The 22472-nt window shown below is 37.5% G+C and overlaps 1 protein-coding gene across 22 annotated transcripts in view; it reads right to left on the bottom strand.

Moving 5' to 3' along the window:
• Window positions 1–22472, bottom strand: part of USP6NL (USP6 N-terminal like) — a 275187-nt gene that overhangs the window by 106638 nt on the left and 146077 nt on the right. Inside the window, exon 1 of one of the 22 annotated variants that reach the window (XM_054236762.2) lies at window positions 6939–22455. The exons of the other annotated variants lie outside the window; for them this stretch is intronic. Coding sequence (XP_054092737.1) covers window positions 6939–7011 — 73 coding nt within the window. The 5' untranslated portion in view covers window positions 7012–22455. Of the gene's footprint in view, window positions 1–6938; window positions 22456–22472 lie in introns of those variants that run through there. 22 annotated transcript variants of the gene reach the window in all.

The following is a 22472-nucleotide window of genomic DNA, read 5'->3' as shown; positions in this document are numbered from 1 at the left end:
TGGAGAAACTAAATGAGCTGCTCAAGGTCACGAGACTAGTAAGTAGTGGACTGAAGAGTGAACCCCGGCAATCTAGCTACACAATCTACCCAACGCTGTCCAACAGAACTTGCTGCAATGTGACTACTGAGCACTTAATATGTGGCTAGAATGAGGAACCACATTTTTTATTTTACTTAATTTTAATCATTCAACCACATGTGGCTACTGGCTACCATGCTGGAGAGTTCAGACCATATTCTTACTTAATACATGGTCCTGATTTACTAAGAGCCTCAGTGACAAGCAAGAGAAGAGTGGTGCAGGGCACAGTGGCTCACACCTGTAATGCCAAAACTCTGGGAGGTCAAGGCAGGATTGCTTGAGCTCAGCCTAGGCAACACAGTGACACCTCATGTCTACCAAATATAAAAAAAAATTAGCTAGGCATGATGACACATGCCTGTAGTCCCAGCTACCTGGGAGGCCGAGGCAGGAGAATCAACTGAGCCCGGGAGTTTGCCACTGCAGTGAGCTATGAGCTCACCTCTGTACTCCAGCCGAGCAGGACCTTGTCTCAAAAATTTAAAAATAGGGGAGGGGAAGGAATAGAGCTTAGATAGTCCATTGTAGTCCATTTTATTTTTTAAATTTCATATTATTTATAATTGACAAATAATAATTATATATGTTTACAAATTTAATGGTTTAACAATTCAAAGAAAACCTTTCAAGGTCATTTCAAGTTTCAAGCAACAACTGACTGCAAAATTTACCAGCTTACTTCAAAAACTCCTTTCCATAGTTAAGACAATGGTATACTGGGCCAATTAGCTAAATAAAATGAACTCATTTTTCTTTAAAATGCTATTAACAATCTGTACTAAATATATCCCCCTAAAACAAAGTCTTGATAAAACTAACTCTACCCACAACACTCACAGAATTTTGACCTCAAACGTTATATATCTAAATTTAAGGAATAAATGTACTGTTGATAGTTTTCCAAGTACAAATGAGTTGACACTGTTATAAAGATTAACAAACGTCACTATATTGAATCAGAACACTGTTCACAGAGTCCTGTATTCTGCTGCAGACACAAACACCTACAAATTATTAGCCAGCTAAGAGATCAGAAGAACAGTATCAGCAACAGAATAACAACAATAATAAAAATTAAAATACAAACAGTAGCTAACCTGTATTCCTTACAGTGTGGCAGACACTGTGTGAGTCCCTCATACACACTATCTCACACAGCCCTTCTAACACCTGAGGAAGTACACACTAGCTCTACTTTAGAATCTAGTGCACAGGCAAGTTCCATAACTTGCTCAAGGTTACACAGCGAATGAGTGAGAAAAATCCAGGTTCGAGACCTCTGTCTAATTAATGTCCATGCTCTAAGCTAACCACCTCTGTGCTTCCTTTCCTCTTCATTAAATTACTCACATAAACCTGTATCAGCTTAGGGGTAACATGAAAATCTCTAAAAGCTAGTCACAACTAAGCCAAATGCACAACTTTCTAAGACTACGGTTACCTGATTTATCAGAGAGAGAGTGTGTGTGTGTATGTATGTGTGCGTGTGTGCGCAGGTGCAGAGTCAACACAGGTAGGCATTATGAATTGACATTGTAATTCGAAAGGTTACCATAAAAAACAAAAATGGCTTCAAGAAACTAAGTAGAATATGAATGTCAATGCTCTGTAAGATCTTAGAGAACATCCAATCACATAATAGATGGAAAACACCATGACACAAGGATATTCACTGACTTACCTAAAGTCATATGGTGGTTAAGAGTAGATCACAGGTCTTCCGACTCCCAAATCCATATCCCTCGTCCCACATTCTAATGGCCATATCTGTGTTTCACCTTAGGATATATGCTACTTCTAATCAAGACTACTCAATCCCAGCACAGAACAAAGTACTCTGTAACTGAGTTTAAGTTACATATTCAAATGGCATGCCTTTACTCCTCCTACTCTTATTATCACATTAGATACTATACTAGTGAGGATCACTTTGACTGCCAGTAATAAGCCAAAAAAGTCTAGAGGTAACTAGGGGTTGGTACAAATGTTCCTTAGTGTCTCTGGTGTCACAAAAGACTAGTCTTCTCTATTTCTCCTCCACCATATTGCTTTTGTCCTTACCATCACAGTATGGCTGCTATAACTCCAGGAACTGCACTCACATTCGAGGTAGAAAGAAGGATGTAACAAAAAGGCAGACATGACAACTGTCTCAGAAGGTAAAACCTTTACAGAAATCCTCAGCAGGCTTTTGTTTGTATCTTAAGAAAGAGTTCATTTGTTGGTTTGCTTTGGAACTGAGGACACTAACACTCCAAACGAGAGAATGGAGATTGGGTAGACAACGAACACTGCCACAAGCAGCCATTTCTCAAGTTCTCAATAAATAAGTCTTCACGTGGTATCTTCTTTTTTGATCAAAGGTATGAATCCTTTGTAAATCATAAAGAACTACAAACCTACAACTAAATAAAATAGATTAGATGCTAGCACTTTAGTCTTGCAAGCTTAAATTGTCAACATACAGAGCAAAATGAGTACATTTTAAAGATAACCTGAAACGATTATCCATCTACAAAATATCTGAGATATCTGAAATATCTGCACAGTTCTGAAAGAGTTCGTTTATATATTTCTCTGTCCACTGCTTAAGTTATTAGCTATAATATTTCACTTATCTAAGACCATATGTCTTAACCATCTAAAATACCGCTTAAAAAAACAGAATGGAAGTAGAAATGTTCAGTAAGTCAAATAAACAAATGTATTGCAATTAACATTCACTGGTCAATTTAATAAATATAATCATCATGTATAGAATTTTTAAGGTGTAGTAACAGAAGCAAAAGCAAAAATGCTAAGAGAATATTAAGAAAGAAATGATTCAATCTAACCTGGAAAGGTGAGGGGATAAGGAGTCAGGAAACATGCTTTTGGCAGGTGTGGCAGTGGAACCTAAAGACTGATCTGATAAGGATTGTGACTGCTGGAGAAGGGAAGGACTCGCCAGCCAGATGGAGAAGCACATTTGGGAAGGAGCAAATATTCTGATGTAGCTGGCAAAGAGGGTACGTGGAGAGATTTATCGATACAGCCAGAAATACTGCATAGGTTAAGCCTGAATTTTAGGTTTTATGGCAAATTGTTTCAGAAAGCTATTTCAGACAGCAATGGAAGGGTGGCACACAGAGTTAAATGCTCAGGCTTCTGCTCACATCCTTCCAATATCACCCTAAGAGAATTTCCAGTCTTTACGTGGATTCTTCATGTTTGGGCACCTGAGCGCCCCTCCTCCACCTATTTTCTTGCCATACTTAACAACTTGCAGTTTTCCCAACACATTATGCCCTCTCTTACCTTCATGACTCTTCCTGTGGGATGCTCACACAAACTCTCATTTTCCCTAAACTAGCTAGCCTTTATGCATGCTTTCAGACTTGGCTCAATTGAGAGCAATCGGCCACCTCATCAAATAATTTAATTTCTTCAGTCCTCTCATCACCAAATGATGGCAAGTGAAGAGGGTCAGTTAAGTACCTCCCAGCTTAGGGTTCCATGACCTTGTCTATTACAATGCCTATCAAACCACTGTAATCACTGACTTTTGTCTCTGACCACTTGCATCTGAGCTCCTTCAGGATATATCTCTGCACCCTGGCATCTAACATGCGGTAAGTATTCAATATATGTTTACTGAATAAAATGAATGAGGAGGCTACTGTCATAATCTAGAAGAAAAGTATGAAGGAATGAATGTGGGAATGAAAAGGTCAGGATAGACACCAAAGCTAGTATGTCTTACTAACAAGAGAGACCTTCAAGGCCCTCACTCAAAATCTACTCTTATTTTAGAATTAGTTTTAATAACCTTGGTCATCAGGTTCTCTAACCTACAAAAAATGCAAAATGAAGAATCTGAATTATGAAGAAAACATTCAATCATATTTAGCATACTTCTGTTTAATGAGAGAAACATGCACTGTTTTTCAAGTTTTTTTTAATTCAAATAAACATGAGGCTTCTAAAGGAGAAAACCAGGATCTTCAGAAACACACAGCTCCTATGTTTACATTTACGCCTTACACACATCTGCAAAGATGGGGTGGCTTTACTCTTCAGTAGGCTTAATGGTGTCTCACCTTGCCAATCTAATGGAGCTTGGCCTTAGAGATGCAGGCTAATGAAGACCTCTGAAGGGAAAACTGTGAACGTTTGTTTTTTCAATCTGCACAGTTATCACTCATCCCATCCTTTCCCCTGGTCCACCAGGCTATATTATCTCTACTCTGCCCAGGACAGCCTAATATCAAAACACACTAACCCACTAGACTATGTTGCCTAACTGCACAAACACTTCTTAGACAAGACTGTCTTAACAAATGCCTGTTACACCATTCATCTATTCTTTCATTCAGTTTATAATTTCCCTGCCTCCCCAAAATAATTCATTTTTTTTTCCCCCTGAGACAGAGTTTCATTCTTGTTGCCCAGGCTGGAATGCAAAGGCGTGCTCTAGACTTCCCATAACCTCCAACTCCCGGGTTCAAGCAATTCTCCTGCCTCAACCTCCCAAGTAGCTGGGATTACAAGCATGCACCACCATGATCTGCTAATTTTGTTTTTTTTAGTAGAGACAGAGTTTCACCATGTTGGTCAGGCTGGTCTCAAACTCCCAACCTCAAGTGATCCGCCCACCTCAGCCTCCCAAAGTGCTAGAAATACAGGCGTGAGCCACCATGCCCGGCCTCCAAAATAATTCTTAACCATACCCTTGAGTCTTCACTTAGCATAAGTTTGTTTCTATCTCATACCAAGAAAAACTACTTGATAAAAACTTCTCTCAAACTATTTATCATAATTATTTTTCCCCCAACTTTGATACTTCTAGGATATTTTCTCTTCACAAATAAACTTTTCATACTATTTATAATATTAATGTGAACACAATACTTAGAAATGCTGCATTCCCTCTATATCCATCCAAATTCGTATCATATTTTAAAGAACTCAATTAAAAAAAAAAAAAAACTCTCCTAAGGGTCAGGGTTTTATATTCATCTGCATGACATTGCTTTTTTCAAGGAGTCTGCCAATAAAAAAAAAAAGGTAAACTAACAATATTCCATAAAAGGATAAAATTAATAGTAAACAGATTAATGATTGAAAACACTATCAGAAGTAGTTTTAAAAAGCAAGCTTCTAAGAAAATAATCTATGCATATACTTCCTGGTTTTCACAAAGAAATCCTGTCTGAAAATTTTTAAACAAAAGTTTGAGAACAAAAGCCATTCTACTACTTTAATATATAGTATCTTTTGGCAGTATTTTTTATATATTCACATGATATTTCCTGTAATGTATGAGATATATCTATATATCTGCATTATGAAAGACACAAAAATTATTATTATTTTCCCTGGGTATATTCCAAGTAACTATTATTGTGAATGAAAACAAAAACTTTTTAAAAATTCCAATAAAAATTCTGACTGTAAAGGTCAAACTACATAAATCTGACATTTCCAAACAGATTGGGATTAAATTAGCTAATTTATGTTCTCCTGAAATAGTAAAAGCAGTATTTTCTTTAAATACCTAATTGTTAGAATCCTGCTATTCTGAGATGGGAATGTAGTTTTCTATTTCAGAAGGGGAGCAGAAATAAAGTAGAAAGCAGGAGGTAAATGACTGTAAAGTATCCTAAATAATACTGCCACATTGTCAAAGGTAAATGACAAGACTCCCTGCTTTCTGAGATGCATGTCTGTTCAGTCACTTAAATAGTACATTCTTCCATAAAATGGAAAAAAAAAAAAAGACAAGAAGATGTCTAAGATTTCTTTCAGCTCTTTATTTGGTTGACTATTTTGTGTATCACAATTCATACTATCATGCTAAATCGTTTTACATGAGACTTATGGACTCTCATAAGCTTTACTTTAAAACACAGATTGTATCACATTAAAGAAAAAATCTAAACTAATCTACATTTTATGTCATCTGCGTTACATGCACACTCCAGATCATAAAAAGATAGAATGCTTAATACATCTTACACATGAAAAGGCTGATACACAAATTTATCAACTGATTTTAAACCATAGATTAGTGAAATTGCCAATATAATCAACTGAGTTGATGGCCTGTGTTTTTTGAAAATCAATTCCTAATTATCATTTTAGAAATTTACTATTTTAAATGCTTAAAAAGGAAAATATAAAAGTATATCTTCAAAGATGTATCTATATTAGCCATTTAAGATCTATAAATAAGACACACAATTTTAAAATGTTTTCAAATATGTATTTCAGCACAGTCTAGAGACAAGCTATAAATACAGGACTGTTCTTAATACAAACAGCATTAAGCATATAATCATAAACAGAAGCAATTATTCACTAAAAAGGCAGTAAAATCTACTATTCATTGGCTAAATTCATGTTTATAGCTATTATTTTATCAGCTATTCATAAAAATAAAAATCATCTAGTTCTTATGTTGTGCCATAGGCAGAATCCTAGCTTGTTCTCTTCTGTCATCTGCTATGAATATTTATATTTTAAAATTAAAAGAAATGAGAATTATAAAAATTATTCTTCTACCTCCAAAATACATAATGCAAGAGGATCTTTACAATGTGAAAAGTACTACGAAAGCAGCAATGCAATAACCTCCCCTTACTCTCTCTACCTCTTAATAATATACGCCTAATTTTTGTTCAAAAGCAGTAACAATGAGGCATGTTAACAATCATGCCATTACCTGATCCTTTTCAGATATCACAATGTATCAGAAATGCAAAAGCATATAAGGAAACTCAAAACCCCTTTTTATAGCACATCCTTAGGTCGATACTTAGCAAAATCTGAATGCCTTTAAAGTGTTTGATTGTTCATTCTGCTAATGATCCTACCTTCCTTCACTGTGGCTGCTTTTTGCCTTGATGGTGTCACCAGCTCCTTTACAATCTGCAAGACTTGAATCATTGCTACTTAACAAGCCAAAGACTCCAGCTGCTTCCTCTAGAAATCCAACAGGTTTCATCACCAGAAGCTCATTTCTGCTTTCCGAAAGCAAGAGCACGAACACAGTTGAACTTCAGATAAATGAAAGCTTTGCCTAGCTATCCATGAAGGCTCTGAAGCAGTTAATAAGAAATAACGAAAGGATAGGCTGTATCTTCTAGAAATGATGGATTCAAAGTGATTTCAGCACATGTGAAAGCCCCATCATCAAAGTCCAAAATGTATTACTTTGCACAGCCTTAACTAGTTATAACAAAACAAAACAAAACAAAAGAAAACAAAATGTGGGTAATCTTCTGTAAATCACTAAGTGAAAACCTTTCCTCACAAAAGCCATGACAGGAAAAATAAAGTGCTCTGCTATAAATTCTCACACAGTGCATCACAGATGCTATGTGCAAGCTAAGTAGTCAACCAAAATAGCCTGCACTGTCAAAAGCCTTAATACTTTTTTCCAATTTCCCAAAAACCTTATATTTGAAACAGAAAATAAAATGTAGATAAAAATAAAATCTATCTTGCTAACTCTAAGCTCCCAGATTTGCATAAAAGATATGGTGCCTCAAAAATATCCTATATATTCCTCGTCCTCCTCCTCACATATACATTCTGACATCCCAGTCCATGAATAGAAGTCTGAGTTCACATGCACACTAGAAATTCCCTTAAGAGTCTATAAAGTCAATGGTCTCAACATCCAGTGCCATGGAACAGGTAATTTCAAAGCAAGTATAACCAGTGCTCCTATCATATGATTTTTAACAGCCAAGTTGCAACAGATACTGAATTAATATTTAACACCTTTGTTATACGTTCTACTAATCACATAGCAGCCCTTCTCAGACCTACAGAGTTAACTAAAAGAGAAAAATGACATTCAGGTGAACGTGGCTAAATGTTATGTTTATTAAAATGATTCTCCATCAGCAATTTGTTCCTCTTACTGTACTGCCAATTTTCCTATCCTATTTTTCTTTCCTTCCCAGGAATTATTTTGCCATTTTTAACATATCATAAAATATTAGATCCCAGAGCAAATCAGAGGCAGGTTCTTTGGCCTTCAGAGAGTTAAAAGTTATTTTCTCATTTTTCAGCTGGACAACTGAGCACAGTGAATCAACCAAGGTTAGAAGTAAATGAATCTAAAACTCAGTCTTCTGCTTTCTCTCCAACAAGTGCCCTCTGTAAAAATGTATAGTTTTAAAATTCAAGGTGAAGTTTTCAGCTCTTCAGACATGACGTGCTACAACGTGGAGATATATATCACCCATAATGTATGCTCCACATGGGTGTTACGTTCGAAATCAGTGCTCCAAGCCATGACAGTGAGAAAGTACTCGGAAACAGAGGATGAAACAGGACCACTCTCTAACTCCCTATGATCACTAAAGAACATGTTTGTACTCACAAAGTAAATAAATCGAAGAGTTCAGGTGGGTCAAAGACCAAGTTTTAACCTCAAGTCAAAACTGTGATCTTGAATGAATCCCTCTGCAGACATGGATTTAAACAAATAAAGGTGGAACTCTTAACTCCTCAATTCAAGGTTCCCCAGTTCTTTCTGTCCCTCATCCCATTTCCTAGGGCAGTTTGGGCGTGTAATAAGTGTTAAGTATCTACTGCTTTTGTTTTCCAATCATGTTTCCAGCTCCTGAGAAATTACTTTCCTCTCTTCTGGAGAAGATTTTTGGAAGGTGCTGTTTTTGATAGATAACTTTCTGTTAGCTATCCTCTCTCGCAGTCTTTCTCTTTCCATGCAAGGAAGGAGATATGGCGGACATCAATCCCTCATTCAACGATTTCCTCCATATCTAGTCAGGAAAAAGAGCGGAATATCTAAATTTATGTCTCTATAAATTTAAATCATCACCATCCTTATATCACTGGTATTAGCACTGGTTTTGAAAATGAAAATCGCAGAGCAATCACTCTAAACACGTTGGTTCACTACTGTCAATGCTTGGCTTCTGCTAAGCAATCAATAGCTTTTTCTTGTTTCTCTCCTCATTTTGCACCACACATTGCATCAGTAAAAATATCTGACAACATTCTCTGATATATGTAACTGAGCTGAACTCTTTAAAATGCCAAAGTCATAGACGACAAACACAGGCTGAGGAAGTGTTACAGATTAGAGGAGAATCAAGTCGGTATGACAAAATGCAACAGAAGATCCCAGATTAGAAGTGGTGAAATCTGAATACAGTCTATAAATTTTATCAGTTAATTTCAAGACTATGACCAATGCCCTGTAGCTATGTAACAGAACATCTTGGATTTTAGGACACATGCTCTGAAGTATTTAAGGGTAAATACTTCAACTCTTAATACTTCAGAAAAAAAAAAGGCAATAATATTAACACAGGATGAGAAAACGAGTGTCATAAAATGGTAACATGGGAAATTCGGGTAAAAGAATAGGAGAATTGTCTATGCTATTCTTGCAACACTTTCCTAAGTCAGAAATTATTTCAAAACAAAAAACCAGATCCTGACTCACTCACTCTCTGGAATGTATCCAGAAGAGGCAGGATGGAGCAGTGGGACAACATAGGTGGAGTCTTCTCACTTCAATATTATGTCCCACTGGTTATTCCCTCCATGCCATGGTCTGAATGTCTAAGTTCCCCCAAAATTCTGGTATTACACCCAACCCCCAAGGTGATGGTACCATGAAGCAGGGCCTTTGAGGGGTGATGAAATCATGGGGGCAGAGCTTCCATTAATGAGCTTAGTGCCCTTACAAGAGATACCCCAGAGAGCTATCTTGACCTTCCATCATGTGAGGAGAAGCTAGAAGGTGCCATCAATGAACCAGAAAGTAGGCCCCACAGACATTAAATCTGCCAGTACCTTGATCTTAGACTTCCCAGCCTCCAGAACTGTAAGAAATAAATTTATATTTTTTGTAAGCTATCCAGCTTATGATATTTTGTTATAGCAGCCCACACAGAATAACACAAGTGCTACAACCCATTGGTTAATTTGACTATAACTTCATAATAAGTCCTGATATCTGACAGAGAAAATCCTCCCTCTCGGATAGTATTTAGAAATGTCCTAGCTATTTTTGGCCCTTTACCTTTCCATCCTTTCCATATAAAATGTAAAATTATCTAATAAGTTCCCTGGTAAACCTGATTGAGATTTGATTTGAATTTCATTGGTCTATACGTCAACTAGGGAGAAATGATATTTTTCTGATACAAAGTTTTTCTGTACAAAAGTATGGTATATTTCTATATTTCTAGGTCCTCCTAACATCCTTTTTTAAAAATATATAATTTCCCTTAGAATTCTTATATGTCTTTCATTAGATTTATTTCTATTTGTTTTTTCTGATACGATTGAAAACAGAGTCTCTAGTTTTTCACTGCTGATACTTAAGCATGCCACTAACTTCTGTACATACGTTTAATTATTATTATTATTTTTGAGACACAGTCTCCCTCTGTCACTCAAGCTGGAGTGCAATGGCGCGATCTCGGCTCACTGCAATCTCCACCTTCTGCGTTCAAGCAATTCTCCTGCCTCAGCCTCTTGAGTAGCTGAGAATACAGGCGCCCACCACCACGCTTGACTAATTTTGGCATTTTTAGTAGTGACAGGGTTTCACCATGTTGGCCAGGCTAGTCTCAAATTCCTGACCTAAGTGATCTACCTGCCTCGGTCCCCCCAATGTGCTGGGATTACAGGCGTGAGCCACGGCTCCTGGCCTCATACCTTAGTTTTAATATGCAGCTACACTGTTAACATCTTCCTTATTTCTAATAATTTATCTGTAAATTATTCTGGGTTTGTCTACCTACATAAAAATATCATCTGTACTTTTTTTCTTTTTCTGAGACAGTCTCACATTTTTATATTTTTCATAGAGACAGGGTTTCACTGTGTTGCCCCGAAGCTGGTCTCAAGCTCCTGAGCTTAAGCAATCCGCCCAGCTCAGCCTTCCAAAGTGCTGGGATTATAAGCCTGAGCCACCACACCCAACCTCATCTGTCATTTATGAAGAATTCATTTCCTCCTTCCAATCCTTATACCTCTAATTTGTTTTTCTTGTTTTACTTCACTGGCTAAGACCATCAATACAATCTTTAATACAAGTGGTTCTAAGCAGCACACTTTTCTACTTTTTTCATTTTAAAGGGATGCTTTCAACATTTTCCAATTTAAGATGATGCTTGCTTTCAGCCTTTTATAGATACTCTTCATCAGGCTACTCAAGAGGCTGAGGCGGAAGGATCCCTTGAGCCCCTGACCCTGAGGCTGCAATGAGCTATGACCATGCCACTGCACTCCAGCTCTAGCCTGGGCAACAGACTGAGCCCCCATATCTAAAAAGAATTAAAACTATTTTTAAAAATTTTTAAAGAATTCAGATATAGATACTCTTTATCGGGTTAGGGAAATTCCCTTCCATTCCTGACTTAGGAGAGTGATTTGAGAATGTTATTTTTAAATGTCAATACTTAGAATATATGAAAATATCATCCTTTATAACTACAGAATTTAAGACTTACAATAAAAACCTTTCTATTTTGACTTAAAAACACGAGGTATCAGTTTTTCTCATTTTATTAGGTACTTGCTAGGTACGTGCAGTGATGTGCTACATCTCATTTGTACCAGCTTGCTGGTAGCCTGAAGTTTTAAAATTGGCTGTGGTGGGTGTTTTTATACCACAGAAATTAGCAAACACTACAATCACGGTTTTCTCCCTCCCACACTACCCAGTGGCTGGTTGTGAAACATTTACCAACACAACAATGGGGGCAGGTGGAAAAAAACTGAAGATGCTATAAGTAATATTTACATTCATTCAACAAGCGTTCATTGAGTATTTACCACATGCTAGGTAGGCACCAGGAATTAGAAACTTTAGATGCTCATAACCAAGAAGAATGTGCTAAGTGACAAAGCAGCGCTAAAATCAATTTTGAGTTGGCAGGGCAGGTTTCAACAGAGAATGAGGGATGTAAAATAAGAATACCATACGGAAAAATCTTTCAAACCACAAATTGATAATCACTCCCGTCTAAAAACATTAATGGCTTTCCATTTGCACACAGATAAGTCTAAATTCCTTAGCATAGAATGTGGCCTCGTTTATAATTTGGTCCCCATCTATCACTGCAGGCATGATTCCTGAAGTTTCCTGCCAGTGCTACTTCAATTATATGCAGTAGGCACATGACACTTTCCTCCATTCCCTGAATACAGACAGCATTGCCTTCGTATATACCATGCCCTCTGCTTGCGGAAACTTCCCCATTTTGTCTACTCAGACTTTCAACATCTAATTTTTGTCATCTCCTTTGAGAAATATTCCCAATTTCTCAGGGCATTAACTAGCTATTCCCTCTCTCCTCATAGCTACAACACCCTATACATACCTAAATCTATCAGGACAGCATCCCAATGAATTTCAGCTGTTTACAAGTTACTTTCCTAACCCAGACGATGTCTCTCATGGGGGACACAGACTACATGTACAGTCAGCAAATATTTTACATAAAAGCCAGACAGTAAATGTTTTCTACTCTGTGAGCCATATGGTCACTGCTGTAACTACTCGACCCCGCCATTGTATAATACACATAGACAATACACGTGAGTTTGTGTCCAAATATGACCCACAGGCTATAGTTTGCAGACCACAAACCACCAGTGGGGGGTGGGGGGAGGCAATGTCTAGAGACATTTTTGATTGTCACAACAGGAGGTGGGGGTACTATGGCATCTAGTGCGCAGAAGTGCTACTTAACAGATGCTACTTAACCTCCTACAATTTACAGAACGGCCTCCACAAGAATTATCTAGACCCAAAAGTCAGTAGGGATGAGCTGACAAACCCTGCCCCAGACCATATCCCTCATGGATAGTAACCCTGTCCTGAGTAACATTTGAAGCTTTATTATAGCTTTAGGCTCATTGTTATTTAATAAAGGTTTGGGTATATCAATAGTTAAACAATAGAATTTCTAAAAATTTGCTATTAACAAATATAGTCATGCACACAAATTTAGTTACAAGAATATTTGCAATGTGTATTGTTTATAATTGCAAAAAAAAAAAGGAAATAACTGAAATGTCCGACAACAAGAACTTAATAACATCTCAGTGAGTGTACACCATGGAATACTAGATGTCGTTTAAAAGAAAATTATACTATAGACAAGTGGTTCTCAGTCTAGTGAAATCACCCGGAGAGTTTCAAGGAGTGCTGATGCCTGAACCATCCACAGGAACTCTGACTTCATTGTCTGAGGGAGCAGCCTGGGCATCAGCAAGTTTAAAAGCTCCCCTAAACGATCCTAACCTTCAACCACGGTTAAGAACCACCATTCTAGAAGAATGACATAGAAAAAGCTAACTATAAATGAATATGTAAACATGAAAGGTATGAAATATTCTAATTCCACTCTTGTCACATGAATGGATCAATGGAAGGATGAACGGATGAATGACGAATGAATAGATGATGGATGGATGGATGGATGGATGGTGGATGGGTGGGTGGCTGGGTGGAGGGGGCACACAAAAGAAAAATATCAAAATCTGGTTTGGCCCCAAATATAAAAGAACAAGAGAACTGGTATAATTATAAAGTAAAATTATACTACTATTCACAGGAAATAATGTTATAAGTAATTCAAACCAACACCCTAGAATCTTAAGGAATTACAATACAAACAAATAGGTCTCTATTTTCTTCTTTTTGTTAATACACATCTTTAATAGTTTTTATAATAATAATTTGTGTTCACTATAGAAAGTAAGAATCTAAAACTAAGCCAAAAGAAAATAAAAATGTCTCTTAGGTCCCACATACAGAGATAAGCACTACCGACAATCTTTTAGACTTACTGTCAACTTTTTGGTTACTGATTTCAAAGAAATGAGGTACTATTATGCATATTCTTTTGGAACTAATGTTTTCACACTTTCATATGTGTCATCAACATCATTTTTATGCAATAAACACAGACAAGAATATTTGCACTGCACTCTAAGCCTACAAATTCTTTTGATCATATGAATAACAACCCAGCATCTTTTCATTCTTGGCAATGATTCAGCTTTTTTTAACCCACTTTTCAGAAAACTTTTTTGGCTTTCCTGGAAATACATTTCAGAAATGAACTACCGTCATCCTTTTCAGAACATGTAGATAAATGAGATGAAAAAAAATGTAAGAAATTATTTTACTGTGACAAACATAATCTGTAAATATTCAAGATGTCCACTGGCCTGAAAATATAAAAAGACTGCACAATATTAAACTATAAGCCGTCTCTAACCCTTCTCTCTTTTTTGGGTTAGGAAATCAGTTAATGCACTTCATTTATTTGTCATTCTACTCAAGGTTTTTTGGGTTTTTTTTTTTTTTTTTGAGAGGGAGTCTCGCTCTGTCACCCAGGCTGAAATGCAGTGGCTCAATCTCGGCTCACTGCAACCTCTGCTTCCCAGGTTCAAGCGATTCAACCTGCCTCAGCCTCCCAGTAGCTGGGATTACAGGCACCTGCTATCATGCCTAATTTTTTTTTGAGATAGACTCTTGCTCTGTCACCTACACTGGAGTACAGCAGCTGGATCTCAGCGCACTGCAAGCTCCGTCTCCCAGGTTCAAGCGATTCTCCTGTCTTAGCCTCCTGAGTAGCTGCGATTATAGGCACATGCCACCACACCCAGCTCCTTTTCTATGTTTAGCAGAGATGGGGTTTCACCATTTTGGTCAGGCTAGCCTCAAACTCCTGACCTTGTGATCCACCAACCTCGGCCTCCCAAAGTGCTGGTATTACAGGCATGAGCGACTGTACCGCCCCTTTCTTTTTTTTTCAATGGAGTTTCCTTCTTGTCACCCAGGCTGGAGTGCAGTGGCGCCATCTCAGCTCACTGCAACCTCCACCTCCCGGGTTCAAGTGATTCTCTTGCCTCAGCCTCCCAAGTAGCTGGGATTACAGGTGCCTACCACCACGCCTGGAAAATTTTTTGTATTTTTAGTAGAGACGGGGTTTTGCCATGCTGGGCAGGCTGGTCTCAAACTCCAGTCCTCAGGTGATCCACACATCTTGGCCTCCCAAAGTGCTGGGATTACAGGTGTGGGCCACCTTGCCCGGCCTCTACCTGTTTTAAAGGCAGAAAAATATAGTCACTTTATTCTAGAATGTAGAAATCAACCTCTACAAACTTCTACAATATAAAATAAAGCACATTATTACAAAAAAATAAAAATTCATTGACAACTTGAAATTGTGACGTGGAAAGAGCCACAGAATATGTGTTTGTGGATGACAACATTATCCTTCTCTCACATAACCTCGAAGCAGATTATATGACAGTAGCTATTTATGAACAGAAGTGTTTGCATTAATAGAATTAAGTTAGCAATTCTTTGAAAAACAGTCTTTAAAAATATTTTATCAGATGACAATTTATTTTGCTCATATAGGGCAGTCAAGAAACTTCTCATCAACTCCGTAACTCAGTTGACACGATCATAAACATGTATAAAGCTTCACAAACATGGGAAATAAAAATGTATTATTCTACTTTATCTTCACAATGAGAAAAAGTAATTTAAAGGCAATAAAATCCGGTTCATTCATACAAGATTTCATATGTACCTAGTATGTAAGAGGTACCATGACAATTTCTGTTTTACAGGAGTAATCAACCTCCTTCCATTCTACAAAGAGAATCTGGCATTAAATAATTACAAAATTAATTATTAAATTATAATTGAGATGGCTCTTGCAAGTAGAAGATGATGGAGAGTTGTGCCCTTAAGTGGAAAAACAGTGTGAATTAAAGGCAATACACAATACGCTATAACTGAACACGCCTTAATTTCCACATTACATTTTGAATTTTTTAAGGAAGCCTATCTTTGTGTAGAACATGCAAAGCCACATGCAAATGGACACACAAATACGGAAGGAAAGAGATTTTTTAGTCATAATAATGAAATTTAAATATTATTTCATTTTGAAAATCAAAACTCCAAGAAAACAGCATTCAACCAATCTTGACCTACTCTAGATTCCAACAAAACTATCAAATAACATTATTAGTTTTAAAAAATCCATTATCGGATGGGCACAGTGGCTCACGCCTATAATCCCAGCACTTTGGGAGGCTATGATGGACAGATCACCTGAGGTCAGGAGTTCAAGATCAGCCTGTCCAACACAGCAAAACCCTGTCTCTACTAAAAATAAAAAAATTAGCCAGTGTGGTGGCAGGTGCCTGTAATCCCAGCTACTTGGGAGGCTGAGGCGGGGAGAACCCAAGAGGCAGAGGTTGCAGTGTGCAGAGATCACACCACTGCACCCCAGCCTGGGTGACAGAGCAAGACACTGTCTCAAAAAAAAAATCATTCTCATTAAAAAAACACATAGTAAAAGGCATTTATTGGCTAGGCACAGTGGCTCATGCCTGTAACCCCAACAGTTTAGGAGGCTGAGGCAGGCAAATCACAAGGTCAGGAGTTCAGCCTGGATAACATAGTAAAACCCTGTCTCTACTAAAAATACAAAAATTAGCCAGGTGTGGTTGCAGGCTCCTGGAGTCCCAGCTACTTGGGAGGCTGAGGCAAGAGAATCACTTGAACCCAGAAGTCAAGAGGTTGCAGTGAGCTGAGATTGCACCACAGGCGTTTAGCACAAAATTAGCTGGATGTGGTGACATGTACCTGTAGTCCCAGATACTCAGGAGGCTGAGGTGGGAGGATCACTGCTTGAACCCAGAAGGAGCCACAGTGAGCCAAAACCACGCCACTGCACTCCAGCCTGGGTAATAGAGCAAGATTCTGTCTCAAAAAAAAAAAAAAAAAAAAAAAAAAGGCATTTAGCTCTGTGTGTATAGCCTTGGAATAAATTTTAATTCAATTTAACATCACATTTAAGATAAAAGGTTCACAAGTGCATGTACACACAAAACATGTAAATACAAAGACAAATGTGTTACCATAAAATTCGCAAAAGCATTTGCGTATATAAACACAGATGTCCCTCTAACATTCAAAGAGATTTTTTGCAGCGTTTCCCCCAGTATGAAGTCTGTAATCACCATAACACATTAATTACAACAGTGATGGAAGACTGCCAACAGAGTCCTTGACAGAATAGGACCTTAGGCAAAACTCATCTTTGGTACTTATTATTCTTCACTCTTCCTCCCTTTCTGAAACCTTTTACTACTTCTGCCTTTTCAGTATACTATGCATTATCTCTCCTCTGACCATCAAAACATAATCCATGTCTCAAAATAAAACCATATGAGGCCGGGCACAGCAGCTCACAAACTGTAATCCCAGCACTCTGGGAGGCAGAGGCCGGTGGATCGCTTGAGCACAGGGGTTCGAGACCAGCCTGGTCAACATAGCGAAACTCTGTCTCTACAAAAAAATACAAAAATTGGCCAGGCATGGTGGAGCACACCTGTGGTCCCAGCTAGATGACAGGCTGAGGTGGGAGAATCACTTGAGCCAGGGAGGCAGACAATGTAGCAAGCTGAGATCATGCCACTGCACTCTAGCCTGGATGACAGAGAAAAGACCCTGTCTCAAAAAACAAAGAAACAAACAAACAAAAAACAATATGAAACTCCAATAAATATATAAAAGCTACGCTGCTTCCTAATACATTTTTTGGAAGGTGCAAAAGGAGCATCCAAAGTTAAAATCTGAGATTTTTCAAAATCATTTTGGAAGAAAAGATTGTTTTTGGAATGATATGATGAAAGAGAGAAAATGTAAACAGTGAGTCCATGAAAACACTATCTTGTCTACCAGAAAACGTCACCTCAGTAGGATGGCTACTACCAAGAAAACAGAAAATAATAAGGGCTAGGAGGATGTGGAGAAAACGGAATCCTTGTACAACGTAACCTGGTGCAACCGCTATGGAAAACCGTATGGCATTTCCTTCCAAAATTAAAAAAAAAGAATTACGATATGATCCAGCAATTCCGCTTCTTGGTTTAGACCCAGAAGAACTGAAAGCAAGCAGCGTTCTGAAGACGTAGTTTACACGCATGTTCATAGCAGCATAATTCACAATAGCCAAAAGGCGGCAACAACCCCAGTGACCACTGACAGAAGAATGGATAAACAAAATGTGGTCTATACATACAAGGGAATATTCAGCCTTAAAAAGGAAGGAGATTCGAGGGCCCGTCACAGTGGCTCACACCTGTAACCCCAGCACTTTGAGAGGCTGAGACAGGCAGATCATGAGGTCAGGAGACAGAGACCATCCTGGCCAACATGGTGTAACCCCATCTCTACTAAAAATACAAAAAAAGTTAGCCAGGTGTGGTGGCACACGCCTGAAATCCCAGCTACTCGGGAAGCTGAGGCAGGGGAATCTCTTGAACCTCAGAGATGGAGGTTGCAGTGAGCCAAGATCGCACTACTGCACTCCAGCCTGGTGACAGAGCAAGACTTGCCTCAAAAAAAAAATTTTGTTTTTAAAAGTAAGGAGATTCTGACACATGCTACAACATGATGAACCTTAAAGACATTAAGCTAAGTTAAATAAGCCAGTTACAAAAATAACATACCAAATGATTCCACTAACATGAGGTACCTAGAGTAGTCAGAGGCCAGAAAGAGGAAGAAATAGAGAGTAAATGTTTCACGGATACAGAGCCCCCAGTTTTTCAAAATGAAAAGAGGTGAGGAGATTAAGGTTGCATAATAATATGAATGTGCTTAACACTACTGAACTACATACTTAAAAATGGCTAAGATAGTAAATGCTATGTGACGTGTATTTTACCACAATTTTTGTTTCTGAGACGGAGTTTTGCTCTTTCGCCCAGGCTGGAATGCAATGACACGATCTCAGCTCACTGCAACCTCTGTCTTCTGGTTTCAAGCAATTCTCCTGCCTCAGCTTCCCAAGTAGCTAGGACTACAGGCACCCGCCACCACACGAGGCTAATTTTTGTATTTTTAATAGAGACAGGGTTTTACCATGTTGGCCAGGCTGGTCTCAAACTGCTGACCTGATCAGTCCACCTCGGCCTCCCACAGTGCTGAGATTACAGGCATAAGCCACCACACCCAGCCCTTTGCCATAATTTTTTAAGTTATCCTGTCTAGAAATCAAATAATATAATGGATAACAACTATATAATGTCATTTTGAGCCTACCAGGCTAGTCATGGTGAAGCTAATATTCTTATATACAATTACCAGAGTAATTGTAAATAGGTGCAATCTTTTTCAGAAAGGCAAATGAATTAGGCATAAAAAGTTCAACACTATACATCTAACCTATGAAATTAATTCTAGTTTAATGAAAAAAGGGCAAATTCATAAGTGATACTCATTCTATAAATAATTTTTTTTAACTGAACCATCTTAAATGACAAAAAAAAAAAAAAAATAGTGGGGCCAGGCGTGGTGGCTCATGCCTGTAATCCCAGCACTCTGGGAGGCTGAGGTGGGTGGATCACAAGGTCAGGAGTTCAAGACCAGCCTGGTCAACAAGGTGAAACCCTGTCTCTACTAAAAATATAAAAATTAGCCGGGCATAGTGGCACGTGCCTGCAATCCCAGCTACTCAGGAGGCTGAGACAGGACAATCACTTAAACCTGGGAGGTAGAGGTTGCATGAGCCAAGATACCGCCACTGCACTCCAGCCTGGGCAACAGAGCGAGACTCCCGTCTCAAGCAAAAAAAAAAGGAAAGAAAGAAAATGGTTAAATAAGTTACAAGGCATCATTATCTTTAAGGAATATAATAATGAATTCTAACCATGAAAACAATTACAAAAATCTGTTTTAAATACAATTCAATGTTAGAAATCAAAATATAAAATTGCACATATACTATGAATATAATTACATAAAAATATATAATATCTAAACAATACTAGAAGTTCATAGGCAGAAATATAAATGGTTTCTGTGAGTAATCTTTTTCCCCCATTTAAAAAATATATTTATTTTAATGTTGTGGTGGTTAACAACAAGAAAAGGGGGTTGTGGAAAATGAAAAAAATAGATTAGTTTAAATGAAATTAGATAAAAGTATAAATAGAGGCAAGAGAGGAGTGTTTACCTAAATCAAATTTACAATCTCCTCTAACCCACCTATTCTCCTAATACCAAACTTTCCCTAATTGCTTAATCTCAGTCTCAATCTCTCAGTGTTGGGTCTTCACATACATAGCTTTCTGTTTAGAACACTCTCCTCTTATGCTTCACGAGGTCTCAGCTGGAAGATTTCCTTAAAGTGGTCCTCCCAACCTCTCTGTGAAGACAGATTCCCTTGCTCCTGTAAGGGCAGAGACTCTCTAAATGTGTCATTTTGTATTAGTAAGACTGTACTCTCGTGGAATGTCTGTCTTTCCCACCAGTTCTATGCTCGACAGGCCAAGGGCCATGTCTGTCTTGTTCTTGGCTGTGTCATCAAAGACCACCAAAGAAGCAGCACGTATGTAGAGGCTCAGTAAGTATCTGATTATACTAAAATTAAAACACAATTATTATTTATTCAAAATGATAATTCTCTTCCTTAAAACTTGTTTTAAAAATCAAAGATTCAAACACCATGACCCTTAAAAATTGTAAGAAATTAATTTTTAGTATCATATGTCTCAAAGTGGTCTAACTTTGAATTTTAGTTTCCTATCCTTTGTAATATTCCAAGTTAATCTTCCAGCTTTCACTATACCTTGCAATTATTAAACTTTTAACAGTCATAACTATAAGATAATAAGTATCCTGACATTTCATATTAAAATCTAATATGACCCATAAATCTCTACAGCCTAATGAGAATCAGTCTTGAAATGTTCTTTATTCTATTTTTGGCTAACGAAAATTTATCCAGACAAAGAGGCACCAGGTTATGAGAACAGCTAATCTTTAGTGAAGCAATCTCAATTTATATATGAATAGCTATAGCTGTTTTATTGTTCTAAAACAATTAAATTCAATACTGCTGTACTTTATACCTTCACAGCATTTGTTTAGTAGCATCTTGAGATTTTATCAAGATAATTCAAAACAGGAATTCTGCTAAAAAGGATCTCTTGATAAAAGCCAAAGGTTTTCTCATTTCAAGGCCATCTCATCTTCTGGAAAAGATTTCATTACCATTTTTTTCTCAAGCCTTTGTAATAAAAGTAAAATAGAAACCAGTAAAGCAGAACAATAAATCCTGTACTTATGTAAGACATGTGAATACTGTTTCAGTTCAAGTAGAAACGAGGAATTTTTCTACTCAACAGCTAAACGTGAAGGAAGTCTACAGATCACCAAGCCGTCTTCCTTTCTCTTCGAGGCAGGCTTCCTGACAGAATGTCCCCTAACCAGTCACACCTGTTAGGTCAGATCCCATTACAGGAACCCACCATCATCCATCATGTGAGAAAGAGTCTATAAAACAACTGGTCTGTTCTCTTCAAAAACATCAATATCACACAAGATAAAGAAAATCTGAAGAACTATTCCAGATTAGAGGATATTAAAGAGAATGGATGACTAAAGGCAATATGGGAGAAACACTCGGCTGAATCCTGCAACGGAGGAGCAAAGCACTGTAAAGCACACCATTGGGGAAACTATCAACAATGGACTAAGGATCATATATGAGAAAAGTCTAATTTATCTATGTGATCATTTTACTGTGGTTATGCAAGAGAATGGCATTGTTTTTCAGAACTACATACTGAGGTACAAATGGGAAAAGGAGCATGAGACATGCAACCTATTCTCAAATTGTTCAAAACTAAATCAGTGATATTTATTTTTTAAATACACTTTCAGAAATAATATTTTTAAATAAAGAATTGATCCTACTGAAACAATAAAGTTGGACTGGCTGGCAAGGAGTAGATGTAAGAATTTCATCTGCTGAGAAGAGATACACGCTAATGAAAGAAAAAATAATGAAGGAAAAATTCACAGATCCAGACATCATTATTTTCCATCAGAATGTAGCTCAGCACTGAGCTAGAAAAGCGTTTCTTTTCAGTTAGAATAAAATCTCTAGTGTCTAACAATTTTTACATCACATTGTAGGGGAAAAGAGTAATTACTCCATTTTTATAATACGAATCAAACATTTTTAGGTAGCTTTTGTTTTTAAGCACAGAGATACTACCAAGGAATCATGTGAGAATCAAATTCCTTTTAAAGTCAGTTTGGATACTGAGTTAATAGAATTAGAGTTTTTCTCCTGTTCTGTGCAAAGTCCCCCGTGTATAGACGTAATATAATATACCTATAAGTACAAAGTTTCCATATACGGTCTCGCTAAGATTGATTTTTTAAAAATCAAAATGGCCCTATTGCCCCCCTGTGTGGAAACCTGGATAAGATAATGGCAATGGAGAAGCACCTTTCCTTATCCAGAGGTGAGACTCTAATAGCAGTCAAGATTTCCCCTTAACAGTAAGGCAAG

This window comes from Callithrix jacchus, chromosome 7 (genome assembly GCF_049354715.1).
Source record: "Callithrix jacchus isolate 240 chromosome 7, calJac240_pri, whole genome shotgun sequence".
In the NCBI taxonomy this organism is placed as follows: domain Eukaryota; kingdom Metazoa; phylum Chordata; class Mammalia; order Primates; family Cebidae; genus Callithrix; species Callithrix jacchus.
The sequence above is the reverse complement of the archived record's forward strand: the minus strand, read 5'-3'. Positions and strand labels throughout refer to the sequence as shown.